This window comes from Nelumbo nucifera, chromosome 5 (assembly GCF_055504915.1).
Source record: "Nelumbo nucifera cultivar China Antique chromosome 5, China Antique-T2T, whole genome shotgun sequence".
Classification (NCBI taxonomy): Eukaryota; Viridiplantae; Streptophyta; class Magnoliopsida; order Proteales; family Nelumbonaceae; genus Nelumbo; species Nelumbo nucifera.
The window spans coordinates 35,694,476-35,715,235 of NC_142653.1; the positions used below are offsets into that span (position 1 = coordinate 35,694,476).

The 20,760-nt window shown below is 40.1% G+C and overlaps 1 protein-coding gene across 1 annotated transcript; it reads left to right on the forward strand.

Annotated features, from left to right (window-relative positions):
• The first annotated feature begins 910 nt into the window (after positions 1 to 910).
• Positions 911 to 17,782, forward strand: LOC104589266 (protein trichome berefringence-like 7). The gene is made up of 4 exons (XM_010247524.3): positions 911 to 2,478; positions 16,114 to 16,272; positions 16,901 to 17,211; positions 17,480 to 17,782. The coding sequence occupies exons 1-3, from the start codon at positions 1,646 to 1,648 to the stop codon at positions 17,196 to 17,198; spliced, it is 1,290 nt and encodes a 429-aa protein (XP_010245826.1). The 5' UTR covers positions 911 to 1,645; the 3' UTR covers positions 17,199 to 17,211; positions 17,480 to 17,782.
• The last annotated feature ends 2,978 nt before the right edge of the window (positions 17,783 to 20,760 follow it).

Genomic DNA, 20,760 nt, shown 5'->3' on the forward strand with positions numbered 1-20,760 from the left:
ATAAGTACTTTTGTAAAAATATTTTTATAGCAGTGATTTTGTAAAAGTGTTTTTATAAAAACACTTTTGTAAAAGTGCTTTTATAAAAGTACTTTCACGAAAATATTTTTATAAGTGTTTTTGTAAAGTGCTTTTGTAAAGATTTCATAAAAGTGCTTTTATAAAAGTATTTTTGTAAAAGTACTTTCATAAAAATGCTTTCATAAAAGTACTTTTACAAAAGTGCTTTCACAAAAGTATTTTCATATAAAAGTTTTAAAATTAAAAAATAAACCCTTATTTCTAAAATAAACACTTATTTCATTTCAGGTTATTTCCCAAATCCCAATAGTGTTTAATAGCCCAAATAAACACTTAATTTTAAGCACTCCCAAACATGACATAAATTTACTACTACTTGTACAAGAATTAAAACTTAGTCTGTAAGTGCATGATTTTCTCCTCGATAATACTGTAAGAGATGTAAATTGAATTTGTTAATGAATAAATTTGCCGTGGGCGTCTAGAAAAAGATTCCAGTATCATAATCTAACCTTAATAAATTTCCTTTTTAATTATCTTTATTTTCGGAGTTTTAACGTTTTAAAGAAAAAATTATCAAACCACCAGTCACACGGTTTGACATCCGGTCCAGGTTCACAATAATGCATTAATCGATCTACAAATTGTCGATCATTGCCTGCATCATGGCCTGGATTCCATGGCCCACAGACTCTTCTCGAGATCATTAGGTGGGCCCCTACCTTTTCAGTGGTGGCCCACCTCACCAGTCATGTGCAACCACATCCATCCATTAAATCTGATTAAAATTGTACGGCTACGATGAACCTAACATTAAATTAGTTAGTTAAGCGCTCTATTTTGGAGGCAAAGTTCCAAACAAGCTTCCAACCGACAAGCATCTGTGTTCGCACACTCCATGTTCCGATCCGATCGTCCAAGCCAACAAAAATTTGTTTGTTTTCCCGCAATTTTATATTCGTTGTTGTGCCCTTTGTGGAAATTGACTGGAACACCCTTCTCTTTCTCTCTCGTCGGCTTTTGCTAATTGGTAATTGCCACTCTCCGGTGGTCTCCAGCTCCACCAACCAAACTCCGATCTTTGCCATTTCAAAGCCGTGTGTAGCTGCAAAACATCATTTCCTGCTCTGGGGGTTTGTCTTTGCAAAACTTCACCAGTCATTGCAGTTTAGTTACTGTCGTCGTCATTGTTGAATGCAGGTACCTGGGTTAGTTCTGTCTTCTTGATCAAATTTCACTAGATTTGATTTTCTTGGTATATTCTTTTACCATTTTTGCTCTTTGTTTGGATTCAATTCTGAGATACTCAAGAAGACTCTATGGTTGTCAAGAAAACCGTTTGTCATCGGCGGTTGGCGTGCAGGTGTTTCGGGTAGAACGGAGAGTTTTGTTTTGAGGATGTGGTTTCTGTAGATATTGATCTTTGAGCAAAAATGGGGTTTTAATGCTTCGGAAGTTTATAGTTTTACAGCGTTCTGTGCCCATTTTGGTTCCAACCGAGTTGATTTGGCAATGATGTTTAGTAGATACTCATGGGTTCGCAATTTATGGATTTGAGAGATTGTATCACTGGATGCGTTTTTGTGGAAACGCACTTCGATAATTTGTATAGGACACTAGACTGATGTTACTGTCTCACAGTACCAGGATGTTTGAGATGGTCACTAGTTTCAATCGGAGTATGTCCGACCATTTGACCCTGAGGTCTTTGAGTTTTAACAGCTCAGGAGCTGCTAGCCACTGTAAGAGCTGGGTCTCGCGATCGTTCCATGGTCTTCTTGTGATTGGTTCGTTGGTTTCATTCCTTTTAGCAATGGGTTGCGGATATCTGTATGTTTTCCCCAGTTTCAGTCAGGCGATTCATGGATCCGGGATTTCCAAATCCAACAGTTCGACTGAGACTTGCAATGTTTTCCATGGAAGCTGGGTCCAGGATTATAGTTATCCACTGTATAATAGCTCACAATGTCCTTTTGTAGAACGAGGGTTCAATTGCTTGGCTAATGGGAGGAAAGATAGAGATTATCTCAAGTGGAGGTGGAAGCCCAAGAATTGTGATATCCCAAGGTTTAATGTACATGTGGTTCTGGAGAAGCTCCGGGGAAAACGGGTTGTTTTGGTTGGCGATTCCATGAGTAGAACACAGTGGGAATCTTTGATATGTTTACTGATGACTGGGGTGGAGGATAAGAAGAGCGTTTATGAAGTTAATGGGCAGAAAATCACGAAGCAGATTCGGTTTTTGGGTGTAAGGTTCAGTTCCTTTAATTTCACTATTGAGTTTTACCGTTCAGTTTTCCTGGTGCAGAGTGGCTGGGTGCCTAAAAATGCACCAAAGAGGGTTAAGTCGACATTGAGGCTGGACAAGTTGGATGATATCAATAAACAGTGGATCAATTCGGATGTTTTAATTTTTAATACAGGGCAATGGTGGAACCCCGGGAAGATTTTTTCAATGTGAGTTCAGCTTTACTAGTAAATCAACTTCCACCTGTTTCCTTTTGTGTTTTATTTAGGGCTTCATACATAATTACTTTGAGATCCACATGATATGCAGTTGAGCAAGAAAGTGATTGACCCATCCGCTTCTTTTTCTTCCATATTCATTTATTTTATGTATTGCATATCATAGTACAATATCATGCCCCGTTGATGGTATCAGATACTATCAGATGGTGTCAACAAGCTGGGAATGGCCCTTGCTGGTTGGCACACTACCTCAATAAGATCAGGGAGATCTCATCGTCTATAATTTGTCAAATCAAATTGATACCAATGGAAAAAAGATCTTGATCTGATGGCCTTGTTAGATTTGGAATAGGGAGGGATTTTCTTTTTTTTTTTTTGTTATTTAAGTGAGAAATCCATATCAGAATAGTTTTTCTTTTGTAATGGAGAAGAGCTACCTGTCCATATTTGTGTATTTGCCTACATACTCTCATGTTCTTACTTTTTCTCCACGTATATCCAATACAATCAATACAGTTACCCTTTATTAAAATTGTCCTGTTCTGTTGTTTGTGTTTTGTATGCATAATCACTTTGAGATTTATGTTCCTTATGATGGATGATAGAAAAAGTAGTTGTGCAAATTTGTTTCTTTCTTTTTTTTTTCTTCCGTTTTATATAGTATTTTCTTCATTTTTTGCTTTTGGATTCTTAACTTTGGTATTACCTCACTCTTTATGTTAAATCAAGGAGCTTCATGCCTAACTTGATAGATGTTGGAATATTATAGAAGGCTTAAATCTTTGGAAGAAAATGTCTGTTGACTCTGCTGTTGTTCTTCTTTAGTCTGGATCCTTGCTTTTCATTGTTTCTCTATTACTCTTACTGTCTTACATTTGTAATGTCTCTGTGATCATTTCCTTGTGTAATGTGTTTGTGGCGTTAATCCTCTTTCTTTCCTCTTGTAATGTCTCTGTGATAGGGGTGAGCTTGGGTTGGTTCGGTTTCAAGGCAGAACCTGGAACCTATGCTGTAGGGGTCGGTTCCAGGTTTCTGGAATCAGGACCTACCCTGTCAAAATTGGTTTCAAGCTTGGTTCTGGCCTTGGCAGTTCCAAGGTCAGTTTCCAGGTTTACCCACAGAACCTGTTCCTTAAAAAAAATAATATGTTGTTTTTCCCTTTCAAAGCTTTGACCTTGGATAACAACTTATCATAAACATTCCACATTTCATTCAATTTCAAAGAAAATAAAACATAATCATAAACAACCTAAATAATATCACATAGTCATTACTAATCCAAAGTCCAACTTCACATGTATTCCACAATTTAGTTAAATGCAATTTCAGTGCAAATAGAATACAATCCACAATCAATTATTAAAATAATAAAACATAATTAATACATAATCTATCATTCAAACACATAAACTAAGTTTAAATTACATTAAAAGCCAAATCTCAAATTATAAATATATACGATTGGTTATAAATCTTCTTTTTTTTTTTTTTTGTAAAAGGGTAAGGTGATTTTATTAGAAGGAACAAGAGATTACAGAGGGGCCCCACTCATGGAGCAACAACCGGGTCCAAAGACCCTACATTGAATTACAACTCAAACAAACTTCTAGACCCCGGATGAGCTCCAAGCACCCTGCTTTGAAGACCTTTAGCAGCTTCTTTTCAAGAGATTAGCTTGCCTACAGGACTAGAAATTAGACAGTTTACATCCTTGGAGCAGTTTTGGAAAATTTTCTATTCCTCTCCACCCAGATGGTACTTATTACTGCTTCAGGAACTGACATCCAAACACTTTTTGCCAGTCTTGACAGGGCCTGGAGCTCCCAACACCTTAGCAGATCCATCACAGTCTTTGGTATAACCCATGATAAACCCACAGAGGAGAGGTAGTGCCCCCAAATTTCTGCAGAAACAGGGCAATGAATGAACAACTGGCTGTTGTCCTCTTCTTCTTGGCCACACATCACTAGACCTGTTCATGGGCCAGGCCGGGCTGGGCTTTTGCTCTTTGTAGAGAACACTGATGTGGTTCCCACAGCTGTGGTCCCACTCTGTTCGTAGGGTAGAATGTATCTAGTCATAGTTGATGGTCAATCTGTTATTCTGTTATTCTAGTTGTTATTTACTTTTCAGTTTTATATTGTTATGTGTTATGATGTAAACACCAAGGGCAGATGTGTCCTTTCATGTAACTAGCATAACATATAAATATTAAATTGAAGTGGCGGCGGCAGAATATTGAGATTCTGTTCTTCTCCTCAAAGCCTGTGTTCTACTGCTCTCTCACTACTCTTTCTCCTCTTTCTTCTTCACTTTCTCTTCTCTTCGAACCTGAAGTTTCTTAGTGATCAAGACTGATAGCAGTCTTGAACACCTACATGGTATCATGCGAGTCTAATACTAGCCGACCACATGAGAATCTCCTAGGACTAGAAGCTGAAAAGGAGTTCGCAGACTGATTCTTGGAGATCGCCAGAAGTGCTAGCAGCTATTGGAAGCTTGTTAGGGTTGCAGAGTGTTGGTGGTCAGGAAGAATCGAAGAAGACTAGGGTTCGGGTAACCTTAGAAGGCAGCGGACATTTTTTCCTTGTAAGTTATTTTTTTTCTAAGAGAAGTTCTATCAGAGAAGATAGGTTGGACCTATTTGGAGAGGGAGGCCGAACCATTCTAGGGTTTTCTCTCTTTGATTCACTAGGGTTTTACAGCAAACCCTACTGTTGGGCCGAACTGTCTCAACTTTGTTTCTCTCTGCTCTAGGGTTTGAAAGTGATCTTGCGGCAAGCCCTAGTGTTAGACTGAACCTTGTGATCTACCTAGAGCTGCCCTCAAGTTTATTGTTAGCATTGATCAGATTCTAGGGTTTCTTATTAACCCTACTGCAAGTCTATCTATACGGTACTGATTGGATTGTGCAACTGAATTGTTCACTTTAAGGACTGATTAAAACCTTAACTCTTCCAAGCATATCAGACCTACTTCTAAGCTGTTTTTTAGAGTTTTTTTTTGGGTTTTCGAACTCTCTTAAGGGGTTAGAGCTCTACGGACAGCTACTGTTGTGTTGGCTAGTTGGTTTCAGATCAGAATTATCCCAGTTTTGTGTACATACACTGAATACAGATCAGGCCTATACTGTTTTTTTATTGTGACTGGTAGTCCAAGTGTTGTTTTGAGACTTGACAGAAATGGAGTTTAAAAATCAAGCAGAAGGCAGCCTTGGGAACATCAGTTATGAGATACAACCGTAAAGTTTGATGGATCAAACTATTTGGAATGGGCCCAATCAGCCATGATGGCTATTGGTGGAAGAGGTAAATTAGGGTACCTCTTAGGAGATATAAAAGAACCTCCCAAGGGAGACCCGACATATACCAAGTGGATCCAAGAAAACTACTTGGTTATGACATGGCTGTGTAATTCTATGCAGCCTTATTATAGCCGGAATTACTTGTGGGCAAAGACAACTAAGGAGATATGGGATGTTATGAAAGAAACTTATTCCCAACCCCTTAATGTTGCCAGAGCATATGAATTGAAATGTGAAGTGAAAAATCTTAAACAAGGAGAGAGACCGGTTTCAGTATATTTCTCTACCTTGCAGTCCCTGTGGCGTGAGATTGATCACTTAGAGACTCTTGAGTGGGAGAGTCCCAAAGATGCACAGATATATATAAAGCAGGTTGAGACAAATCGGGTATTTGAGTTTCTGATAGGCCTAAATTCAAAGTATGATATTGTGTGGCAACAAATTTTGACTAGAGACAGTGTGACTCTCTCTCAGGCATACTCATTCGTACACAGTGAAGAGACTAGAAGGAAAGTTATGATGCAACCTCAGCCCCCCACACCAGCCTTTGTAGCGGTCACATCCAAATCAGGGGGTGATCCAGAGAAGGACAGGAGGAAGGAAGACAAGAAGGATGTGGTATGTGAACATTGTAAGAAGCCCAAACATACAAAAGAAACATGTTGGAAACTGCATCCTCACTTGGTTCCTGCGAAGTTGAGAAGCAAGAAGGGCACTGCTCATGTAGCCATGAACACTGATTCAGCATCCTCATCTGGCACAAAAGGAACATCTTTAGAGACTTTAGCTGCAGTTCGGGCTGCCCTAATACAGTTAGAAAAGGAGGTTGGAAATTCAGCTCAGCCACCGCAATCACCATCAGCCCCTGCCACATCTGCCTTCGCACATTCAGGTACTCGAGCTTCAGCCTACCATGCCTCAGCTCCAGGTACTACTTAACCTTGTTGGGTAATAGATTCAGGTGCATCCGATCACATGACTATCTTGCCTTCACTGTTTACCACTTACCATTTGTCTTCCAGTAGGGATAAAGTATCTATTGCTGATGGCTCCCTGGTTCCTATTTCTGGGAAGGGTGACATCAAGTTATCAGATACTATCTCCCTGTCATCTGTCTTGCATGTTCCTAAGCTTGATACTAACCTTCTTTCAATCAGTAGTATTACCAAGCATATGAACTGCTCAGTAACCTTCTTCCCTAACCGATGTGTTTTTCAGGACTTGGAGACGAAGAAGGTGATTGGGACTGGCCGTGAGACGAATGGGATCTATCTGCTCGGGGAGAGGATTCGTCAAGAAGAGTTAGTAGAGAAGGTGTCTTTTGTTTCTCAGAGTGTGAGTCCGGTTATGCTTTGGCATAACCGATTAGGTCATTTGTCATTTCGGTCTCTAAAGAATCTGTTTCCAGCTTTATTTGAGTCTATTGAGTTGTCTCAGTTGCAGTGTGAAAGTTGTGAGTTTGCTAAGCATTGTAGAAAGCCTTATTTATTGAGTAATAAAAGGAGTGATAATTTTTTTGATATTGTGCATACTAACGTTTGGGGGCCTTATCACAACCCTTCCATGGGTGGGTACAGATATTTCTTGTTATTTGTTGATGACCATACCCGTTTTTCTTGGGTTTATCTCATGTGTTCACGAGATGAGGTACCTGCCCTGACCCAAAACTTTCACCAAATGATCCTAGCCCAATTTGATGCCAATATCAAAGTTCTCAGATCTGATAACGCAAATGAATACTTTGCTAAATCATTGACATCTTATCTTCTTCATCATGGGGTTATCCACCAGAGCTCTTGCCTTCATGCACCTCAACAGAATGGAGTTGCCGAAAGGAAGAATAGGCACATCCTGGAAGTGGCTAGAAGTCTCATGTTTACTTCCAATGTTCCTATTTGCTTATGGGGTGATGCTATCCTCACGGCGGTATATCTTATTAATCGGGTTCCTTCCAGGGTCCTTGATATGAGATCTCCTTTTTCCCTTCTACACCCACGTGAGGACTTGTTTTCTATTCCCCTTAAAACATTCGGTTGTACCTGCTTTGTTCAGCTTCTTGGACCCCATCACTCCAAGTTCGAACCCAAAGCCTCCAAATGCATCTTCCTTGGTTATGCACAAACTCAAAAGGGTTATTGCTGCTATGATCCTGTCTCGGGGAGGAAGTTTGTCTCCATGGATGTCATCTTCTTTGAGGAGACACCCTATTATCCTCGGGTTTCTCCTCAGGGGGAGAGTAGTAAGAGTAGGGGTTTGAGTCATTGTCTTCAGGGGGAGAACAGTGGGAGTGGGGTAGTTCCTTTACCTATTCCATTGGGTGATGAGAGCTACAATGGTGAGGGCGGTCAAAGGGATCAGGAGTTGAGGGGGAGCTGCAATGGTGAGGGTGGTCCGAGGGATCAGGAGTTGAGGGTCTATCACAGGCGGTGTAGGCAGGTTGACCCCGATCATCAGCAGTCCAAGCCAGCTCCAATCTCATCTGCAGCTCCAGGTCCAGGTATTATAGTCCCAGGGCCCACAAAGACTTCCTCTATTGTTACCATTTCACCTCCTACAGATGACCTTGACCTTCCGATTGCTATCCGTAAAGGGAAACGACATTGTACCACATCTACAGCCCACTGTATTTCCCATTTTTTATCCTATGATTGCCTATCTCCTACCTACAGGTCCTACCTTAGTTCCATTTCCAATGTCCCTATTCCAAGAACAGTGCAAGAAGCCCTATCCGTCCCGGAATGGAAAGATGCAATGCAAGTTGAAATGGATGCCCTGTTGAAAAATAACACCTGGGAGGTAGTTGATCTGCCCAAAGGAAAGAAACCAGTTGGATGCAGATGGGTATTTACGGTGAAGCATAATGCAGATGGATCCATTGAGAGGTATAAACCTCGGTTAGTTGCAAAAGGGTTTACACAGACTTATGGCATAGATTACTTGGAGACCTTTGCCCCGGTAGCCAAGATGACCACTATTCGAGTCCTATTATCCCTTGCAGCAAGTCACACTTGGCCTTTATACCAAATGGACGTGAAAAATGCTTTTCTGAATGGAGATCTGCAGGAAGAGGTTTACATGTGTTTGCCTCTTGGATTCTATGATGCAGAAACAGGTAAGAAGGTCTGCCGGCTCAACAAGGCTTTATATGGTTTGAAACAGTCACCTAGGGCTTGGTTCGATAGATTCAGACTAGCCCTTGTGAAGTTTGGTTATGTACAGGCCCAGTCAGATCATACTCTATTCATCAAGAGGGTGAAGTCTTCCTTGACACTACTGGCAGTATATGTTGATGATATTGTGGTCACAGGGAATGATAACCATGAGATTGAGTCCCTTAAACAACTCCTTCATCAAGAATTTGAGGTGAAAGACCTTGGTGTACTCCGGTATTTTTTGGGTATTGAGGTTGCTAGATCCAAACAGGGGATCTTTATCTCTCAGAGGAAATATGTCCTAGACCTGTTGGCAGAAACTGGAAAGTTAGGTGTCAAGCCTGCAGATACACCAATTGAATAGAATCACAGGATTAGTGCAGAGAGTGGGGAGCTTCTTGAAGACAGTTATGTTCCAGCGATTGGTAGGAAAGCTCCTATATCTCTGCCTCACTTGGCCAGATATTATTTATGCTATTAGTGTTGTCAGCCAATACATGCATTCTCCTAGAACCACGCATCTTCTTGCGGCAGAAAGAATCTTAGCATACTTGAAGAGATGCCCGGGTAGGGGTATATACAGATGCTGATTGGGCTGGGAGTGTTGATGACAGAAGGTCTACCTCAGGATATTGTGCTCTTGTGGGAGGAAACCTTGTCTCCTGGAAAAGTAAGAAACAAAGTGTTGTCTCCCGGTCTAGTGCTGAAGCAGAATACAGGTCCATGGCCAACGGAGTGGCTGAAATCCTATGGCTAAGATCTCTACTTGAGGAGTTGGGTATTGAGTATGAGAAGCCCCTGATGCTGTATTGTGATAATCAAGCAGCCATTAATATAGCACATAATCCAGTGCAACATGACAGAACCAAACACATTGAAGTTGACCGCTATTTTGTACGAGAGAGGGTCTCATCTCAAGAAGTATGCCTCCCTTACATCACATCCAGTATGCAACTAGCAAACATCCTCACTAAAGCCGTATCAAGAAAGAAGCTAGAAGCGGATCTATCCAAGTTGGGAATGATGAACATTTACTCCCAACTTGAGGGGGAGTGTAGAGAACAGTGATGTGGGCCCCACAGCTGTGGTCCCACTCTGTTCATAGGGTAGAATGTATCTAGTCATAGCTGATGGTCAATCTGTTATTCTGTTATTCTAGTTGTTATTTACTTTTCAGTTTTATATTATTATGTGTTATGATTTAAACACCAAGGGCAGATGTGTCCTTTCATGTAACTAGCATAACATATAAATATTAAATTGAAGTGGCGGCGGCAGAATATTGAGATTCTGTTCTTCTCCTCAAAGCCTGTGTTCTACTGCTCTCTCACTACTCTTTCTCCTCTTTCTTCTTCACTTTCTCTTCTCTTCGAACCTGAAGTTTCTTAGTGATCAAGACTGATAGCAGTCTTGAACACCTACACTCTTCATTAACAGAAAATTTTCAGGCCCGAGCCCGGCTCTGAGTTCGCCTCTAAGATTGAAAGAATGGTGCCTGAGCTGAATTCGCCGATTCCTAGGAGTCTGAGAGTGAGAATGGAAACTAAGAAAGTGAGAAATAGAAGATGAAAACAATGTCGGTCAGGGAGAGAGAGAAAGAGAGAGAGCTCACCGCCGGAGAGAGAGACGACCTACTTTTGGTGGCACCAACTGCCGGTGCCTAAGTTCGCAAAGTAAAAACGGTGCACCTGGGTTCGCCGGTTCTGAGAGTCTGAGAGTGAGAAACTGAGAATGAGAAGAAAAGTGAGAACTGAGAAGATGGAAGATGAAAATGGTGCCTGAGTTCGCAGAGTGAAAACGGTTCGCCTGGGTTCGCCGGTTCTGAGAGTCTGAGAGTGAGAAACTGAGAATGAGAAGAAAAGTGAGAACTGAGAAGATAGAAGATGAAAAAGAGAGAGAGATAGAGAGAGACGACCTAGTTTTGGTGGCGCCGGCCGCTGGTGCCTGAGTTCGCAGAGTGAAAATGGTGCACCTGGGTTCGCTGATTCTGAGAGTCTGAGAGTGAGAAATGAGAGTCGATTCTAAGAGTCTGAGAGTGAGAAATGAGAATGAAAAGAAAAGTGAGAAGAATTTAGGGTTAAGGTTAGGCGGTTTAGGAATTTAGGGTTTAAATTATACAAAAGTCGGGCCGGGCTTTTTGACAAATCCCGAGCCCGGCCCGTAAAATAGTCGGGCTCGGGCTTTTAGGCCCGAGGTCAAACCCGCGGGCAAAAATGCATGTTCAAGCCCGTCTGGGGGCTGGGCCAGCCCATCGGGCTACCCGGCCCATTAACAGGTCTACACATCACACACTGCAGGTCTTGGATCTGAATCCCTCTTCCAATCAAGTTCTTTTTAGAAAGGCTTTTATCCAACACTACAGCCCAAACCAAGATATTTACTTTAGAGGGGGGTATTGGATTCCAGATTTTGTCATTAGGAAGCTCAGCTCTGTCTCCAATTATTAAACTTCTGGCAAAAGAGTTAACTGAGAACAACCCGTCTGCAGTCCAGTTCCAAGTCCAAGTATCTTCTTCCATCTGGTTCAGTGGATGATTGGATAGCAACTCAAACAGCTCTACCACTTGGTCTATTTCCTAATCTTGAAATTGTGTTCTGAAATAAGGATTCCAGGAAATGTTGTTGTCTCTCATTTCATAGCATTCAGCCACCATTGCATCCTGATTCTCTGCAAGCTGGTATAACTGGGGAAAGGACTTGGCTGAAGTTCTGCTATTACACCAACTATCCTTCCAGAATTTCAGTCTGTGACCAGATCCCAGCTTTAGGGATAATCCTCTATTTAGAAGTGGAACAACTTCCATAATTTTCTTCTATAGAGAACATCCCAAAGAGGAGAAATTTAAAATGGTTACCCTGTCACCTCTATCTGTACCATACTTTACTGCTAATAATTTCTTTTTTTTTTTATCAATAGCAGAAATTGTATTGATTGAAACCATTAAGAAAGATGGAATTGTACATAGCAGAGAATGGAGAGATAAACTCTCTTATCTCTTCCAAAAGATGAACAAGTTACAAACAAGCCCAAAATAATTGATTTCTTCCCACCCCTTGTTTTGTCAAAGAATCAGCAAAAGAATTAGCATCTCTTTTCACCCAATGTAAAGTGACCTCCATCCCTTGGAGAAGCCTTATAATCCTCCTCATCTCATGAATATATTTCCACCATCCCTCATCCTCTTCCTTTTGCAACCATCTAATCACCAACTTTGAGTCACCCTCAATTGAAAGTTGTGAATATTCAAATCCCTTCCTTTCCATATTCCTTCCATGACAGCAAGTATTTCAGCTCTTAGAGCATCACCTACCTCTATTAGACCGAAGAATAGGGCAATAATTTTTCCTTCCTCAGTTCTGAACACACCTCCAATACCAGATGGTCCTGTGTTGCCTTCACTGCTACCGTCAAAATTCAACTTTACTGCTAATAATTTTCTCCACCAGCTTTCCCTTTCTTTCCCAAATCTCCACAACCATTTCCTCAATAGGGCCTGATTGAAAGTCTTTAGATTTCTAATCCCAAGACCTCCCTTTTCTTTTGGAGCACACACTTGATCCTAGTTTACCAAGTGGATTTTCTTTTCCTCCTCCCAACCTCTCCATAAGAAGTCCCTCTGTAGTTTTTCTATTTTTTGAGCCACTTTTGAAGGAATTGGGAAAAGAGAAAGAAAGTAAGAGGGTAAATTAGAAAGTGAGCTCTTTAAGAGAGTGATTTTTCCTCCCAAGGACAAGTACTTGGCTTTCCAAGAAGCCAGTATCTTGGGAGGCCAAGATACATTATAGGTAGGAAACCAACTTGGCAAGCCAGTACCTCAGCAAAAATTTCTAAATTCTCTACCCTTCCAACTGCGATTAGTCCACTCTTTGACCAGTTCACTTTCAACCCTGACACAACTTCAAACCAGCTCAGCACCACTAACAGAACTTCCAATTGTTCCACATCAGCATCAATGAAGCAGAGTGTGTCATCTGAAAATTGAAGTAATTGAACCCCCCCCCCCCTCCTTCTTCCCCCACTCGGTTAGTAAAGATAGCAGGAATTTCATTACACAGATGAAAAGGAGGGGGGATATGGGGTCCCGGTGCCTTAAACCTCTGGAACTCTAAAAGAAACCAGCCAATTGGCCATTCACTAAAACTGAAAACTTTGGAGAGGTGATACAAACCTTGATCCAATTACTCCATTTCTGGTCAAAATTCATCCTTTCCAATACAAAATCCAGACATTTCCAATTAACATGATCATATGCCTTTTCCAGGTCCAGTTTACATAACAGTCCTGTCCTCCCCTCCCTTTTCCTTGAATCAATCAGCTCATTTGCCACTAGAACACTGTCTAACATTTGTCTACCCAGCACAAAAGCAAATTGATTTTTTGTTATCACTGTATTTAGAACCTTCTTTAATCTCTCTGCTAGGACCTTAGCCAAGATTTTATAAAAATTGTTTAACAAAACTAATCGGTCCAAAGTCCTTAATATTAGTTGTGCCTTCCACCTTTGGAATTAAGGAGATAAAAGTAGCATTTAGGCTTCTTTCCGAGGCTGCATTTTGGTGGAAATCCTGAAAAACCTTTAACAGGGCCACTTTTACCACCTCCCAACACTGTTTGTAGAACGGATTGTTAAGACCATCCAGCCCTGGTGACTTGTCCACTTCCAAGTTTTTTTACCACGTGCCAGATTTCTTCCTCTGAAAAGGGGGCTTCCAATTCCCTTTGCTGAAGCTCTGAGAGTCTCCTAAAGTTGAGGTCAACCGGGAGAGGTCTTCTGTTCCAACTTTCCTTGAATAGTTCTGAAAAATACTTAGTGGCATTTCCACCCAATTCTCTCCTACCTGATCTTCAGATTCCAGCCTCTCCAGATGGTTTTTCCTTTTCCTAGCATTTGGTATCTTGTGGAAAAAGCTGGAAATTTTAACCCCTGCTTTAAGCCACTTAACTCTGGCTCTTTGCCTCCACTTCCTTGATAACCTCTAAACATTTCTTTTCTTTTCTTTTTTTTTTTCTGAATCTGAACTCCCTTGAAACTCCAGCCTCCAAAATTTCAGGAACTCCTTAATTTGATTGATCTTTTTCTGCAAAAATAAATGAGTTGGTACCTTCAAACTGAAATTCTGACCATTTTGTGGAAAGTAAGGGGACCAGCCCTTCCTCTTCAAACCAAGTGTTTTCCATCTTGAATGGACATTTTCTGGTCTCCTGAGTTCCACATACTAACTGTAAAGGGGTGTGATCTGAGACATGGTGTGGGAGAGCCATCTGTTTTATGTGCTTGAAAACTATCATCCCAACCTGGACAATCAAGAACCTGACTAATTTAACTAAAATCGGGGATGCCTGATTGTTTGCCCAGGTGAACTGAGACCGAGATCCATCAACTTAAAATGATTCACAAACTCCACAAACCTTCTCATTTCTCTAGTTCTCCTTGTTCCTCCCTTTCTTTCTTCCATAAATCTCACCACATTGAAATCCCCCCACCCATCACCCATGGGATGGAATACGCACCTCTGGCATCTGCAAGATCCTTCTAGAGTCTCTCTCTCTCTCTCTCTCTCTGAGTACTCAGTTGAACCATACACATGAGTGAATTGTCCTTGGAATCCCCCTCTAGTTCCAGAATAACTAACACTGAAAAATTCCCAACATGAGAAGAAATCAGTTTACATTTTAGCCTGTCCCAACCAGTGTTTTAAAAGGCATGGGAAAATGCCCTGAGGTGTATGCCAGAGGTGCTGACACCTCTGAGGTGTATACCTCAGGTGCAAGAGGCGTATGCCTCTTGTGCTTTTTTCATGAGGCGTGCTAGAGGCGTACGCCTCATGCACATCTGATATAAAAAGACAAAAGAAAAAAAGAAAAAAGAAAAAAAAGAAAAGGAAAGGAAAGGAAAAGAAAGGAAAAGAAAGAGAAAGGAAAGAAAAAGAAAGAGAAGAAAAAAGTGGTTTGTCCTTCATTCTAGATTCCATGATTTCTACGCCTGTTCCCATGAAGACCACACTTGACCTGCATGGATTTGAAGCTTAGCCTCTAAACCCCTCTACTCCTTGTCCTAAATTGTGAATTTGTGATGTTGTTGCTTCTTCCTTAAAGCTTAGGTTTTGAGATCTTTTAGGAACTAGGAAGAGGAAAATATCTAGAAGTTTGTCTGAAATTTTATGCTATGTCTGAATATAGATATCTTATAGAGGGTTGAATAGGTGGGTTATGCATTTCAAAAACTTCTGGAAGATGCTTGAAAATTTAAGCATTGTACCTTTGAATGTTTTTGGTTGATTTGTAATTTGGGTGTTACCTCGTTACCCTTTTCTAGAGTTTTTTTTTTTCTTTTCTCTATTAATAAAATTTTCTTTTTACTATAAAAAATGACTAATTTGTTAATGGTATTCCCATGACAGAATTTCCAAAATTTAGAAGTTTTTTCTTATTTTTTTCCAAACAACTAGAAACATTGAAAATAACATGCTATAAATTGATAACCACGTAAAAATTTCAAAATTTCTTGCAATCAAAGTGAAATAAAAAAAATAAAATAAAAACTTTCAAGGTTGTTGTAAATATAAAATCTTGACACAAGTAAATACATGGTTGTCCATACTCCTATCACAAGAATGCTTAATCTTTCATCCACTTTGTGCACTTGACTATAGTTATGTAATGCCAATAGTTATTTTTATTGGTATTGAAAAGGAGCCTGAGGTTCCAGAAAAACACAAAACAAAAGTCCCCAGCTTCAAGACAACCATCAACCTGCATTATGCAATGGAAACCAAAGGACACTCCCCAGCCTCAAGATAACCATCCCGCTCAACCACCAATCAGAATCATCAAGCACAATTACTCCCAGAGCATGGTAACCACCTAAATGAAAGAGAACACCCTGAATGCCCTTAAGACAACAGAGAATACCTTAGAATTAATCCAACATCAACCAAACAGCGATACCAAAAATGATAATGCATGTAAATTTTTATTAGAGTTTGGCAATTTTACCTCATAGGGCCATTGCTTGATGCAATGGTATCAGGCTCTGAAGGAAATGCCTTGTGTGCAAATTGCAATATATAATCAAATTCTTAGTACTGGTTATATTGTTAGTATGTTCTGTGCTGTTGTTATTTATGTAAAGGAAAAAAATGCTTCTAACATGTGTTTCCAGACAGGGGCTGTTATTTCCAGGTTGGTAAATCATTGAAGCTTGGGATGTCAATAAATAATGCCTTCAGAGTTGCATTGAACACTTGGGCATCATGGGTTGAGACAATGGTTAACATGAACAGGACACAAGTCTTCTTTCGGACCTTTGAAGCCTCTCATTGGAGGTACTCTTTTCATTGGTTTTCTCTGTATTGACTGCCATATTTTACTAGCAAGTTTCTTTAATAAGGACTACTTTATTAAGAAATAAGAAACAAATTAAGCCAAAACCAAACAAAACTCAAAACCAAAGGAGCATACAGCAAAAGAATAAAAAAAATGCAACCAAACAATTATCAGAGATATAACTCCATTATCCCCGAGTGATCCACAACTCCTGCCTGTCAGAACTTAATTTGACTAGCTCATTGGACAAGCTATCAGCTGATAGGCACCCCGAGTTGTTTAATGTGAAGCTCAGGCACGGACTTCCCTGAGCAATGGAGATGCCAAGGACCACCTGAAGACTTCTTTATCAACAGAGTAGCTTTCTGGAATTTCCTTCACTCCTAATCCCTTATGGACTTAACCTTGCCTCTAACCATCTTTGCCGTTCAATGAATGAGGCCAGAACAATAGTGCAATAGGAATACTGCTTCAAACATCCTCTGTAGGAGCTATTTATCTTTGATTTTTCTCATTTATATGATTTTATCCATTTTTCCTGTTTCATTGGGTTTGAATTAAGGCATTGGAAGGTGTGCATATCAGCATATTTTTTCTTGACATAGCACTTGTTCTTGTTTCTATCAGCGGCCAGAGCCATAGATTTTGCAAGGTGACCCGTCGCCCAATGTTGAGAACCAGAGGAAAGGACAGAAGTCCATTTTCAGCTATCATCTCAGAGGTGGTCCGGAAGATGAAAGTTCCTGTAACAGTTCTGCATGTAACACCCATGGGGGCCTACCGAAGTGATGCACATATAGGCACTTGGAGTGACACTCCATCAGTGCCTGACTGTAGCCATTGGTGTCTTCCTGGAGTTCCTGATATGTGGAATGAGATTATCTTCTCATATCTTCTTGCAGGGGGTGGACTTTCTTTGCAATGAACAAGAGCCCGATGTAAGTTTTCTCTCTCTACCTGTGAGAATTCCACTATTAGATATTTAAATAAGCATTCTTTTTCTTTCATTACTTTTTGTGTTTGGTTGGGTGAAATTGTTGCTCATTTTGCTTTATTATTTTTTTTTTGTAGAGATTAGGGGTTAGGGAAATATATATTATAGTCCATTTATTTATTTTTTATATTCTATCTATTATGAAAATATTTACAATATTATGTTTCTCCTTTTTTATTTGTTGTTATTTTTTTGTCTTCTTACTGTGGCAGCTGGGAGGAGATATAGTACGTTGAAGACCCCAGAGTTTAAGCTGATTGTAACAGAAATTGTTCAATAACTAAATTCTTGTGTGAAGAAGCACTAAATTCATTTTACAGCGTACAGAAAATTGTTTTCCCCACTTTTCTGATGATTGATCCAGATTTGGATAATGGATTTGTGGCTGTATCAATCAGAAGTAGTGAGATAAAGTACAACTTTTGTAGCATTGTACTTGCTATTGTGTACCATACCATTTTTTGGTGTATAGATTTCCCTTGAAATGGTATAATGGAATTTTTCCTTGTGGCAGATGGTTAGTTGATTTTGTTTGTCTTGTTTAATTTTGTCTCTGGGCTGAATATTGGATTGAAATCACAGTTCTTCCAACAACCATGATATTGTTCAATCTCTAAACAATTTCTGAATATGAAACATCCAGAGCTAATTGTCTGCCTCTGGGTTGGATATTAATATTGAAACCAGATTTCTTCTAAAAACCATACCATCTATTTGCCCTTTACTATGTTCAATCTCTAGCCCCAATAAAAAATAAGTGAAATCCCTAGCCAGTTTCTGAATATGAACCTCCAGAGTCTACAAATACGAAAGCTTAAAAAAAATCTTCATTGCTTTCTCTAAGTCAAAACAATTGCATCTAATGACTGGACAGCACATTGTAACAGCTGTACAGAAGAGGTTAAAGAATCTACAAAGAAACTTTGCAGGGGGTCAATGACCTGAACAGGATGATTAAGAAAGTACCGAGCTTTCATTAAGAAGGTGGTCATATAATAATGAAGGCTATGTTATTGTTTGGTTTGGTGGGAAATAAGAGAAACAGAAAGTTGAGGGAGGAAATGTTACTAAACAAAGATTTTAAAATTCCTTGAGAACTTCAACACTCTGTTTCTCTTATTTCCTACCAAACAAAACACAGTCTAAGTAGATGTTATTTCCATTCTGTTCTCTAAGGCCCTGTTCATTTTTCAGTAAGTTATTTACCTGGGTAAATGCAATTACCTGGGAAGGAAAAACTTACCCGGGTAAGTGCATTTACCCATGTTCTTTTATTTCTTAGGTAAATAACGTAATGACCATTTTAGTCATAAAAATCCATTATTAAAATGGGCATTTTTGTCTCATTCAAATGTTAGCAACTTTTCTCCTAGGTGGGAAAATTATCTACCCACCCAGGAGATGGGTAAGTGATACCCTGGAAAATAAACTTTCACTGATCCCCACATTTAATCTGAAAAATGAACATGGGATTCTTGGTAAATTTCCCCATTCTCAAAATCCAAAAAAAGAATGCCTCCTAAAATAATTGTGGAAAATGGTCAGTCGGAACTCGGAAGAACTAATAGCTTTATCAATCTTTTGTCAAGTTCTGACCATTATCCCAGTAAACTATTAATAAGTTAGTATTAAAATTGTCAATAATTGTTTTCACCGTCTTTCCCTAAAAACTAATCAAGGTCGCTAGCTGGCTAGGTTCTGTTTTTGTTTTTCTTTTGCTAGGCATATTAAACACATGGCTGACCGCTGACATGCCTACAGGCTACAGCATACAACAATAAATTTCCGTATCTTAAGGCGTAGGAAAAGAGACAATTAGGAGAAATCAAGAAGTGTAATGCAATCAATGACAACTCTTTGAAACCTTAGCATGGAAATCAAGTCTTCTAATCCTTATAAGGATGCGTGCATGCATAAAATAATAATGGGAATTCATATAAATAGAACAGAGAGACATGCCATCTTCATCTCAACACAAATCTATCTATTATCATCTACATTTGTCCAGAACCAGAAAAACAAAATGTCTTACGGGTTCCCATACTTTTCTCCACCACCTCCTTTCTACTACAAGTCTCCACCTCCTCCTGCCTACTACAAGTCTCCACCTCCCCCAGTGGTGGCACCACCTCATCAGCCCTACAGTCCACCACCACCACCTCCACACCACTCTTATCAACCACCACCCTTTTCACTGCCACCTCAACACTCTTATCAACCACCACCACCACCACCCCCTCATCCATATGCTCCACCACCCCATCATCTTGTCCCTTCACCACCCTCAGGACACCATTCCACAGTTGTAATTGCTGTGTGTGCTTCACTTGGTGGCCTCCTCTTTCTTGCATTCCTCGCTGCTTGTCTCTGTTGCTTTGCCAAGAAGAAGAAGAAGTGCAAAGAAACTGAAGTCATAAATGTTGACGAACATACGAGGGTTCAGGAGGCAATTGTCCCTGGTCCGCATGGCACACAAGCAATGGTACTAAAAGTTGAGGAGGATGTGCATGTACAAGAAGCAATCAAGAAAGAAAAGGTCGGTCATGGTTTGCATCTGAAGTCTGTGGGGAGCCCTTCTCATGCTTCAGACGTCTCCTCATCCTCTTCTGGTTCCAGTCATCACCGCTCATAACACAAAGCTTGACTACAGATTATTAGTGTGCATGGTGTCCAAGGGTTATTAAATGTCTATATCTTCAACCATTTATTGATTTGTACGTACTCAATAATTTCAAATTGTGAAAATTTTCATTGTTACAAAGTTCGTTTGAATAATCTGATGGAATAAAGGTTGGAAGGTTTCTGCATTGTGTTCATCTTCCTTCATCAAATTAAGTTGCTGATAAACAGAACCGAGGGACAGATGGAAAAGGAAGCGAAATACATTTTGACCATCATCTCAAGTCTCAACCACTGTACGTGCCGTCGCTTCTTATCCCGACACAGGATCGGTGGATGGGCCGCCAAGGGCGCCCTTGCCTTTCTCATGTTCTGAGGATTGCGACCCACCATCAGTGTAGTATCCACGTAGATTCATTCTCAGTGCGTATTAAGACTCGGTTTTGGTACCAGGAGGCAAGACAACACTCTGGCTATATTCGGAGCAGTTGGATCAAGTAGGGGAGTCCGGATTTCGGATTTCTTGCACAATGGTTACTGAAGACCTTTCTGTACATCCAATAAAAAAGTGCCACGTATAAAACATCAATGTCTGGTCCAATTTGTTAAAATTAGTTTTAATTAGGGATAAATAGACTTCACTCTAATCTAAATCCATCGACACCTGTATTTTTATATTCTATCAAATGGACCATATCAAGGTTCTAAATATCAACATAGACCGCTATGCTGCAGCGTATTGGCCTGTGCCGGTGCTTTTTTTTTTTTTATGTTTTACTTTTTTTTTCAGAGTGATTGATTTAAGGCCTGACTACCCTCTGAACTAGTAGCTGACTCGATATAATCTCTATAAGAGCATATCAGGAAGCCACCG